This window comes from Hyposmocoma kahamanoa, unplaced genomic scaffold (assembly GCF_003589595.1).
Source record: "Hyposmocoma kahamanoa isolate Upper Pololo Valley unplaced genomic scaffold, ASM358959v1 66, whole genome shotgun sequence".
NCBI lineage: Eukaryota > Metazoa > Arthropoda > Insecta > Lepidoptera > Cosmopterigidae > Hyposmocoma > Hyposmocoma kahamanoa.
This window is the reverse complement of record NW_020653854.1, coordinates 20,409,039-20,421,596: the sequence shown is the minus strand read 5'-3', so window position 1 is coordinate 20,421,596 and position 12,558 is coordinate 20,409,039. Positions and strand designations below refer to the sequence as shown.

At 35.3% G+C, this 12,558-nt stretch overlaps 1 protein-coding gene across 1 annotated transcript in view; it reads left to right on the top strand.

Annotated features, from left to right (window-relative positions):
* Positions 1–3,236: 3,236 nt before the first annotated feature.
* Positions 3,237–12,558, top strand: part of LOC113231658 (centaurin-gamma-1A) — a 318,073-nt gene continuing 308,751 nt past the window's right edge. Inside the window, exon 1 of the mRNA XM_026466086.1 lies at positions 3,237–3,532. Coding sequence (XP_026321871.1) covers positions 3,337–3,532 — 196 coding nt within the window. The 5' untranslated portion in view covers positions 3,237–3,336. The remainder of the gene's footprint in view (positions 3,533–12,558) is intronic.

Here is a 12,558-nt window from a genome sequence, read left to right as displayed (position 1 = left end):
TTTTATTCGTGTATGGTGTTTCTTTGTATATCAGTGTTTGTTTTTTCGTGATACCTTTATATTTAATCAGACGTTGCGGAAGTCAATGTTAATAAAAATGGAAGTAAATTAATTTGCTACTCCGCGAGCCCAATGAAGGTTAAATCGTGCAAAATAGCTGCGCTTGTGTTAAATATTTTTTCATGCAGTTAATTATCCCAATATTTTTTCATGCAGTTAATTATCCCACCTTCCCTGCGCATAAAATTAATAAAATAAATATAAAAAAATAGCTTTATATTTTTAAGTAAACTAGTGCGGTATTATCACAACTTGACTGTGTTTTAAATGATGCTCTAGCACTAGGTAATTTAAACATTATTTAAATTTAATTTATTTAAATAAAATGGGGACGATGTAGTTAAGTAACGCCTAATGTATATATACGTTGACGTTTAACGACCGCCATATTGATTTAAGGAACATCTTCTCATAACAGCGCACGAGCTGTTTAATACAAGTATTTGTGCTAAAATTAAAAATAAATTGTATCTAAATAATAAGCTACCGAAAGATCTCAAAAAATTCTTTTAGTTAGATATTACTAGACAGTTGTTTATATACGTAACGTAAGCAAAAGGGTTTACCAGCTTCGTTTCTCTATAAAACTAATGAGGTTTTTGTTGCGCCGCCATTTTTAAATTAACGAAAGTATTCTTTTTGTAAAAGATTTGATTAAATAAAAATTTAAGCATTCAGTCATTCATAGTTAGCAAATAAATATACACAATGGTCACCAATTCGATGAAAAGGACCAAATTAAATTGAACTAATGGTAACACTAAGGCTGAGATTTATAAAACGAATTTGACGAAGCTTAAGCAAGAAATTAAATTATTCTTTGAGTTTACTTCCTTATTCCTTGCTTAAATTTAAAGCCTTGGCGAAGTTCATTTTATACACACACACACATATAATACGAAAAACTTGTTTAGTCGAAGTCAGAGTTCATTTACAAATTTGTCTAAGTTTATTTAAACTATACTAAGCAATGTACTAAAATTAGAATGTTAGTTGTCTTCAGTACATTTTATACCGTCCTGATTCTTATGAAGAAACTCTACATTGTACAATAGGTCACTATTATCAGCATAGTGATTCTGATTATAGCACTGACCCCGAATCACTTTACTGATCAGTTGTATAGTACTAATGCCCTTCGTCGGTGTATCGCATTACTTTAATAAGGCTATTCACTGTATGACAGTGATTTTTTTGTAACTAAGATCCTATTTTATTATGTGGTAACGGTTCTTTTTTCCTGACACCGAAATGGAGAAATAAATATCAACTGTTCCATAGTAAATGAACCCCTAGAGCCATTTTTATTTTAATTAGTAGAGGCGAAGCTGCACAACCTTGAACACCGTCGTACAGTTGCCAGCTTATCGATATTCTACAGGATATATCAAGGAGTGTGCGATGGAGTTGCATAATTTGATTCCACCTTCCCCTTTCCATCATCGGGGGATTAGATGTGGGCTGTGTGTACCAACCTTTTGTTGTGGATATTCCCCGGATTCGCACGAAGCGTTACGCTTCCACATTTGTACGACGAGCGGCCAGGGAGTGGAATTCCCTGCCGCTACAACTTGTTCTTGCTAAGCTTGTTCCCCGAACGCTATAACTTGGACCTTTTCAATACGAGAGGGAATAGGCATTATTTAGGTGTGCATCTCGCATCGTGCTACATCCTCGACCTCATCGTCACTTTTCATCAGATGGAGGTCTAATGCGCACTTATTTTTTATATAAAAAAAAATAATTAAAAAAAATTAAGAAAGATACACATAATATGGATGCATATTACGATCCAATTTTTATGATGATCGATTCAAGTGTTTAAGATCTAGCGATTTTTTGGATCGATTCATTTCATTGCGATTTTGAAGAAAATCGATTCAACATTAAGGGGAATCGAATCGTCTATTTTTTATTCACAATCCAAACAATATCGTTCTGAACCCCTACTGTCGGCTATGCCTATTTTATATTTTTCTGCAAGAAAAGTGGTTTGGAAACTTATACGTACGGTACTACAAAAATAAACATCTAAGTTGACATGAATACTGACATATCACTTTAACTGAAAATCGTAAGCGACTGCGGACGACTATAGTATAGGCTTAAAAAGAAAAAGAAATTATTATCGCGGCAATTAAATCATTATAATATAAAAAAGGTGAATAAACATTAACTTTAAGCACACATTTTTTATACATTTCCGATTTTTATGAGATTGAGAGCATACGATCCGATTTGTGGATCGATTCAGAGGCATATGATCCATTACGATCCAAAGCAAAAAATCCTAAACATAGTGCATCCCTGTCTCATAGTACAAGTTGTTTGGTTCCACGAACTCAGCATGCCTTCATAAACATTCACCAGCTTGTTAAGCAACACTTTAGACCTACTTTAAGGGTCTAAATATGATGGCCCTTAATTCGTTGTACATGTCCAACCTCATATAGATCAATTACTTAAAAAGTTGTAATTCTATACCACTAAACAACTGTGTTCTCGTCACCTTATACGTTACAGATGATAAAATAGATATATAGCGCGGATACTGTTTGATGAAATAGGATAGGCCAAGAACGATGAAAGAAATTTGTTTCCATCATTTCTAATGAACTTCGGCAATTTCAAAAGTTAATTATTTAAACGTGGCAAATAACAGTTAAATTAAAAACGTACATCAATTTAACTTGCCCTTTATATTTGTATTATTTCAGAAATAAATTATTTTCATATTTCCGCGAGATATTTATAGATAATAAATGCCTATACCCAGCAAAGACGAGCAATGGCAATTGCTTTTTGTTGAAACTTCACTGTCATCTATAAATGCAGTTCACAAGTTTGATTCGCGCCATCTGTCGGATTCAAGATGAACGTTTATGACAGTAAGCAAATCAATGCTACGTAACAGTTCAAGAAACCCGCAACTAGATGGCGCTGTTAACATATTTCCATACTATCTGACAGTTCCCCTCCTGTCTCAAACGGAACGCCAGTTCGTTAATGGCCGCCGCCAGAGTGGTTGACTTGCGCCGTTGTTAGTGCACGTCTTTTATTGGTTGTTTACATTATTTACATCTCAAATGTAACCAATGAAATCACTGTGACAAGTGTTTATCGTGTATTTTTATTGACGAGCACAATCGTGTAACGAGATAAGTGTCTGGATAAAGTTTTTTAAAACCGCGATGAGCGGCGGTTCGTTCTCGCAGCGTTGAAATGGGAATGCATCGGTGTTGTGTTGTGGTGTGCTAATTGAGATTCCCTGGCTAAATGCTGGGGTTTAGAGGCGCGATGTGCAGTCGACAGCATACACAAGCTTGTCTTAACACCTCCTTGTCAATAAGACAGGAGATTCAGCGTTTCGAGAGCGTGCATCCTTCGATATATGCTCTGTATGACCTTGTGGAGTTGGTACCGGATCCGCTGTTGGCTCAACAGATTCGTGACCACGTCGTGGCTATTGAAGGTTTGTACCTCTATCCATTGTTATGGTCCTTCGACATTGTTTACATTTGTAAAAGGTCTGTTTCTAAGGAGACGGACGCTGTTGTTGTAGATGAGACACGCTGTATAACCTATTTCGTTGCTTTTGTTTTATTGCTTGCTATTTAAGCAAGCTACAAGTGCATTCTACTGACTTATTCTTAGATTTATATTGCATTGCTTGTTAGTCGTAGTTATATAATCGTGATTGCTATAACTTGTAATTTAGTATAGAACAAGAATTATTTTCATATATAATATACTAATATATATCTTTTTTTTTTGTATTGCCAACTATGTTTAGTAATACAAAACCTCTCCAACGTAATTTCAAATAATTAATATCTGTATGCGTGAATTGTGCAATATGAAATGTAAGCAAGAATAAATACCACCAGAACAACATAAAAGGCAACAAGTACCTACGTTATTCATTACGATGTATTACCATGATAACGCTCACAATAATATGACCATAAAATAATAGCAGAAAATCCTATCAAAATGACACCCCGTTTAACCGTTATGTACACGGTATTCATAAATGTTTATTATATCAGCTGTATTACACACTATTAATTTGATGTGTAAAGACGTAATAATTGTTGAAACAAATGACAATGCTACCGATAATATAGATTGTCACTAACTATTTTGTTGTTCTTGCATTATGCCAGGATGCGATGTCGTATTTTTCGTATTTCTCGTGCGCACGTATTACATGTTGGTATTTTACATTTTTCAGATATTACGCGAACTATGTAACGATTCAATTTTCCAGTTCGATAAACATGGAATAACAACGGCAACAATAATACCTTATCAAGCCGATACATTATTTGCTTGATATCAACTAAAATATTATATATCAACATGATACAAAAGATACAATAAACGTAAAATAAAAGAATTCTTTTAAAATAGGGCTTGAAAGTTGGAATTTGTGAAATAAAGTATAAATATGCGATTATGAAATACGCTCAAGTAAGGAACAAGATTCTATATTGAAGCCACATCAATGAACAGCGACGTAAAAAAATTGGCTGTCATGAAACGAAGCCAAGTTCTGCTAATCTAAGTAATTTAACGCTCTATTCTCCCGGCAATAAGCGTCAAACAAGTGTCTGCTTTACTCTGATTTTGATTTTTAGCGTGCACGAATTGTATTATCCTGCTACAGCAAAAAATTTAAACAGGTATCGCTCTACGCTAGCGGTATAGAAAAAGTGTTGGCCAAGCAGAAACTGTATTGTGTAATCTCTTCTTTGCTGAGGCTATTGTTGGCAAGTGGAAGTCGTTTTATTACTTCCGTAGCAAGTGAATTCTAAGAATCGATAGATCACTGAACACAATAATATTATCAAAGATTTCTTTTACAAAATTACTTCGGGCCGAAATTCGAGTTAATGGTAAAAATGTCATGGTTGATTATAAAAAGTCTATTTATTATGTATATATAGAGATCGAATATTTTTCATTCATTCACTCAAAATTATTTTTATTTATCTAGCACAAAGGTACGGCAATATAAACCATCCAAAATCCAAAACACAAGCTGAATTTAGTTGTCGGTTATGTATATCTCGTAATTACTGCGTTTATGTATATATCTATGATTTCTATCCGTATTTTAATTAACGTAAATTGGCCTAAATTGAAAAAAATATATTTAGTGGAATGGTGACATACTGTATATTACAAAAATAAAACATATTATGTAATGTTATTCTGTGACATTCGTCTCATTTACTTAGAAGATGAATCGTCAGACATATCTTAATGCAAAGCTTTAATATCAAACATTCCATTGCATCATTTATCTTTGAAGATGACATGCGTAACCCCCGTGTTATTTGACATCTGAAATAAGTAATTAATGTCAGGTGTCACTTTTCCTATTTAGATGGAATTTATACAATAATATATTAACTGTTAGTCATTCATTAAAATTGTTTCAAACAAAGTATTTGCAAATATAAGACAGTGTCATTGATAATTTTAATAAAGCATAAAATATGACTGAGATTTTAATCCAGTACAGTCCATGTTTCGTTTTGTTTCATCTAGTACAGTTCATGCCGTAAGATATCTGACCCCGTAACCGCCCATTTGGTTCTGAGTAAATGTGAAATAAAGTATTAAACGAAATTCACCTTCAACAATTTTAAATATAGTGTGTTTTAAATGTAGTGGTCATGGCTGAGACAATGGAGGACCTCGGTACAATGCTCGATAACCTCAGTAAAGCCTCCGAATGCGTCGATCTTAAAATAAACATGGATAAGACGAAGATCATGTCGAATAGCCATGTACGGCCAACTCCTGTGAAGATCGGAAACTCTACACTCGAAGTTGTTGACAATTATTTATACCTGGGACAAATTATACAGTTAAGTAGGTCCAACTTCGAGAAAGAGGTCAATCGTCGAATCCGACTCGGCTAGGCAGCGTTCGAAAATTTACGCCATGTCTTCTTGTTCAAAATACTACAGTATCTCAAGATAAAAGTCTTCGACCAGTGTGTGTTGTCATTGAAGACTTATGGCACTAAGATATTGTCACTCACTGTGGGCCTCATAAGAAGACTCAAGGTCACGCAAAGGGCTATGCTCGGAGTTTCACTGCGAGATCGATTCAGAAATGAGGATATCCGCAAAGGAACCAGAGGAGCAACCGACATAGCCAAAAGAATTACAAAACTTAGAAGGCAGTGGGCAGGGCATATTGCTCACAGAACTGACAGCCGATGGGGTGAAAAGTTCTCGAGTGGTGATCGTGTACCGGAAGATGCAGCGCGGGCACACTACCAACAAGGTGGACTGATGATCTGGTGAAGGTTGCGGGAGTCCGCTGGATGCAAGCGACACAGGACAGGTCGTTGTGGTATTCTTTGGGGGAGGCCTATTCAGCAATAGATGTCTTTCGGCTAAAATCAACCTTTATAACCTTTGAATTATAAAATTCATTTTGATAAGACTTTTTTCTTGCATCATTACTGAATGACGTTCTAAAAATATTTAACCCAATTCGATCTTTAATTATATTGCTTAAATATAAATTGCAACCATAAAACTATCATTCCTTAATACTTTTCTATTGAATAAGTAAAAAGGTTCTTAGAACCAGCAAGTTAACTAGGAGGTCAAGTGTCTTAGAACATTGACTGTACAATGCCAAAAAGTTCAAGTATCCCATTGGAAGCCAATATTAAGAAATAAAGGATCAATCTTTGAATTGAAACGACACTTCATACTGACTTTAAAGTCTAAAACCGGTTTGAAACAGAATGCATGACCGCCGACTTGATCGTATAACAAAACCAGATCGAAATTTGTGAGGCCACGGTCAATGTTATATTACCTAACAGTATTTTTTATGTAACTGTAAATACAAATGTAACCGAAACATCAAACGATGCGCGATTTGTGAACTCTTTACAGAGAACGAACGAGCGTAGAAATATGCTTTGGATTTTCTTACCGTTAGTAGTGTTCTTTAATTTATGGTGATGATCTCAATATAATAACTATATAAACTAAGGTTTGTTAAAATAATCGAGACTTGTTTACTCTACGCACTTTCCAAACCACATTAGACCAGGATGATATAGTATGGCTTAAAGTCATATTCTCAGAATAGTCTCGCACCCTGTCTATACCTATGAGATAATACAGTATTCAGTGCTATAAAAGCTAATATAAACCTCTACATATATGCCAGATTATACAGTATTGAGCGTTTTTCAAAAACACAATTTAAAATGTATTGAAAAAAGGAATTATTAACAGAGTCAATACGACCTTTCACGTTTAAAAAAAATAAACAAGATTTTTAACGCTGTCAGTAAATCAATAATGCAGAGCGTCCATGACTGTTTGAACAGCCGTTCGTTTGTTAACCGTAGTCTGTATTCAGCATAAAGCATTATTCCTGTCGCCTGGAACGTTTTTCCTGGTCGAATGGGCTGGAATTTTTTACTTAACATTTTTCTTATCTTTTAATAAAAACGGTAGCCCTTTCGTTCCTGACAGTTATTTTTACTGCTATAAATTTGAGTTTCTTTTCTATATACGGCATTAACAAAATGTAAACAGGTTTATTAGGTACAGGCTTATAGCTAGCTTAGATAGTTCTTTTACAATATGAGTGTTGTTGGTTTCTATTACTACCAGGAAAGTGTTTCGTATAAAAAAAAGAAATTGCTCTTTACTGAGTAAGGTATAGATAGAACTGCTGGTAAATTGTTTTACAGTTGTTAGGAAAAAACCCACGATAAAAATTTTACACAAATAACAGGTTCGGCGCGGTTACCGATAGTTTCAGCGACCGCGAAGTGTAATGATCATTCACGATGAATTATACATCGGGCGGTTTTTGTGCCGTATGATTTACCACATCTACCGACAGGTTTTAATTATCTACAAAATGTTTGTGGTTTTAGCAGCTCAATTTGTTTTTACGCGCATTTTCTGTTCACATATTCATTCACAAAGGTTTGTCATTATCATCTAGCGTTCTTTTCGCTTTCAATTGAGGTATTCGTGATACCTTAAATTTCATGGGAATTACTTGTATTATTCTAATTTCTGTTAATAATTAATAATAAATTAAACTTAATAAAAATTCATTCAATAAAATAATTTGTAAAATTTAATGTAGCGTACATTGGATGTTTTCTTTGTAAAATTAAAAATAAGGTATTTAATTAATAACTATTGTAACTATAGTGGAAAAAATAGGGTGGTTTGCATTAATATTAGACATAACTGGTTGAAGACTGTACCACCTCAGTCAACCGTGACCATGGGACCTGTAAAGGGCCCGAAACGTCAGTTTGTTTGAAAAAACAAATATACGCGATTTAAATCCGGAAAAATAGTTTCATTTCCTATGTGTAACAATCGCGAAAACCTAAGAACTCGATAATTAATTGTATGTTTCATTACACATCAATTCTGATATATTATGTTTGCTGAGTAGTGCGCTGGAGTTTGTTCGTTACTCATAGTACAGTGTACTCTTTGGTTTGAGATCTGATACCTAATTAATATAATACAAGACAATCAAAATTATAAACAAATTCGAGATTTATGGTCTATAGTTCAATACGGTTAAGGTTTACAATAGAAATATCAATATAATATATTTCTAGTAGCAGTAGAGCTCTTTGTGAAAGAGTTCGTCCGGAGAAGTACTGTCATCTTACAATACTGCTTCCGCCAAGCAGAAATGTGAGCATTACTGTTTTCCTCTTCTGAAGGGTAAGGCTCAACTCACACTGGCGCAGACTCATAGCGACGCGACGCGTTATGTTTTACGCCTATAGCATATTCATCTCTATTTTCCCATTATTAAGGTACAAATTTGTATTGTGCAAATATGCAGTCAAGCGTCTACGCTTGGTTCCAGTCGAGCGTAGTCGCGCGTCGACGCGCGTCGCCAGGCGGTGAAAAACAGGACGCGACGCGACGCGACGCTTCGACTCTGCGCCAGTGTGAGTTGAGCCTAAGGGTGCTAGTGAAATGACAGACACGTGAGACTTTTCAACTTATGTCTCAAAGAGACTGGCGCAGTGGCAGTATTTCCCAGATCTTAGCGATTTAAAGCTCTGCGTGGCACTGCAAATTCTATGGATAGGCGTGTCGCTTATCACCAGGCGCCCGACTTGTTCATCCCGTCACTTGGTGTTTAAAATAAAAGAAATTTGAAGTTTTAATAAAGACGCACTCACTAATAGAAACTCGTGAAAAATATTTTGCCGGATTTCTGGCATTCACTGAAGAAGAGGGAACCCACTGCTTAATTTTTTGTGAAGACCGGATAAACTCGTGGTACATTCTCGCTTGTCGAGCGAAACGTTTTTGAAATTTTAACGGCTGACCTTGTCTGTCTAAACCCAACCTTGTTCACATGTTATCGCACATTGGCAACTTTATTACTACAAATATAGGTTGCGATTTTTTTGCTACATTGCGGCAACAGATGCTCAGGTTTTATAAGCGAAGAAGATAAAGCCACGTGTCGATATTATGTTGATACCCGCTCATTATATAAGGTTTATAACTTGATCCGCCCACTGAACCCGTTAGTGTAATTTACTCGCGTGGTTTGCGGTCAAGATCGAAGATCTTGTATTAATTGGTTTGAGCATTGTTTATATCTTTGCACTCTTCCGACTTATCAACTAAATATTATTAACTTGGAGTTACAAAAATACCTGGTAACTCATGCAAGCTACATAAAATTAACACATAACATATCCACAGAAGTTTCGCAAAAATTAAAAAGTGTAAGAATTTTAGAAATATTTTACCCGTAACCACCAAAAAGAAATTAATATTTAATAGTTAATAAAAATTAGCCTGATGTGTCCCATTGCTGGACAAAGGCCTCCTCCTGATCCATCCACGCATTCCGCTATTGAGCTAACCGGACCCAAGCCTTATTTATCGTAGGCGTACTGTTCGTCACGCCATCGCTACCTCGGTCTGCCGTGGCGCCTTGCGCTTTTGGGGCTCCTCTGGGTGATTTTCCTTGACCCACAGGTCTTCAGGTATACGGCAGATATGACCAGCCCAACTCCATTTAAGCTTCGCAGCTTTTTGGGTTACATCAGCTACCTGAGTTTGGGAGCGCAGTGTCGTGTTCCGAATTCGCTCGGTCCGTTTCATACCAAGTATGCTGCGCTCCATTGCTCGTTGACAGACCCCGAGTTTGGATCTTTGTAAGTGACCAAGTCTGCGTGACGTATGGGAAGGATGCACGTGTCCATCAGCTTTTCAGAGCGTCTAGCAATTTCTTGCTCTTGCTTGCACTGGAAGGAGACTGTTTGGTCCAAGTAAAGGAAATCGCTGATATATTGGATATTCTCCCCATTAACGCAGATTTTGCGCTTGGTTGTGGTAGTTTTTGGTCTTGGTCATGTTCATTTTTAGTCCGATCTCGACGCTTGTAAAGCTTAGATCTTTGAGCATGCTTTTTAGTTCTTGGGCAGATGAAGAAAAGAGGACAATATCTCTCCGCGAAACAGAAATTAGTTAACCTTTTCTCGCCGAAACTAATGCCTCTTTCTTCCCACCGAGTTGTTAGCTTCCTAAAGATTTCTTCGAGGGTACTGGTAAAGAATTTTGGCGATAGGGGATCACTAAAGTAAAGCAGCAAGGAGCAAATTAATTTGCTGAATTCTTTGGCCGAGCGTTGAACAATCAACAACCCTTGAGGATGCCTCGTAGAGAGGCGAAACACGTGTAGGGTATATTTTTGGTGGTGGTATTTGTGACTGTAGTTGCTTGTGTTATTTATTTTATGCGGAGGGAGGCTAGGAAAATTAACTGCATGAAAAAGAAATCAACACAAGCGTAATGTAGTTACGAAGTATCAAATTAATTTATAATCAAAAAGACGAAGAAGCTACAGTCCTTACTTATGAATTATGTTTTTTTTATTCTTTGAAACTTCATTCTTACTTCCATTTAATTTAATTTAATTTTTTATAAAGTTTATTACATCATCGATCACTAACGATTTAATCGATATTGATAGTTAAATTAGTTTATTAATAATTCTGATAGCACTCAAAGGGTTATAAAAATACCTTAAACAAAGAAAGGAAAGTTACGCGCCTTGGTGTTTATTACCTTTATGTTTCTTCGCTATTAAAATACCTCATAAATATTTAATATTGTTTATATCATAAATGTTTTACACCAAGCGCGTCTCACAGCTAAACGCATGAATAGGTTTGCATTTATTGTCTGGGCTCTTGCAAAACAATCCGATAACCATAGAGTCAATTACCTTCTCTACAAGGATTAATGCCTCCGGTTTCGCTAAATCCCCTATAAAACATTGAATTTTGAATTTGGTTATTTTCTTCCAAATACAGCAAAGCTGCTGGAAGTTGTACGAAAAAACTGGAATATTGGAAATTGTCACGACGAAATTTATGTATGTAAAAAAAGAATATTGCTATCAATACGTCAAGAGTATTTCAAGTTTCGCACTTTATGTAGTTACATTACGGGCGATATTCGAAAAATAAGTATAAACCTTGAAGGTACGTGTAAATATTGACTGGGTATAACCAAGAGCAAGTAGATACTTCACTCATCCATTAGAGTGATCCTAATCACTACTAAACAAACTTGTGTCATACAATGGCGACTAGAATATAATAGAACATCTGAGGTAACTATACACAAAGCGAGTATAGCTATGTCAGCATTTGGTATCGGAAGATACAGACCTGCAATCACAAAGAGATCGTTTAATACAAAATGATAGAATACCTTAAAGACTAATTGCTCTCTGAAATCTCGGAATAAGTATATTAAAGAAAAACATCATAAAAGTGATTTATATATTAAGAAATTCAGTGAGAAGTTAATTTCATAATATAAAAAGCAAGAATGCATGTACTTACCTACACCACATTTTTTGTGTGGGTGTGAAATACTAAAAAAGCTAAACAAAATACACTTTTTGCCGTAGTCATACCATGTGGGTGGCTGGAAGGATATTCATTCGACAAGCGTGTCATGCTGTTACACAAACAGATCTTCAAAGAATTTGTTACCTTATTGCAATAGTTTATGACTATTTGCTTTGTTGATTAAGAGTTTTGTTGGAATTGATACTTTTAGAGGATACGAAGGCCAGTTCGTTCCACATGTTTCTGAATTTAGTTTGTAAATAAATATAGAACGATTTTTAATAAGCCTTATTAATCGGGATTATCCGGTGAAATGTTTTATTCCAGAAGAGTTAAGGTAGACTAAAATAAACCTCTTTTTATTTTAAATCACATAAAACATGTTTCGTGAAAAATAAGCCAATGGTTTGTTTATTATTAATCGTTCTTGAAATGGTAAAGAGTGATGAACTAATTTTAGAACGATTTTAGTATATGTTTGAAAATTGGAAGACATGGCATCTGCTGGATAAACTATCCTTTCCGATCAGCTGTATTATACCAGATGAATACGGAAAAATTACTTCATATACTCAATA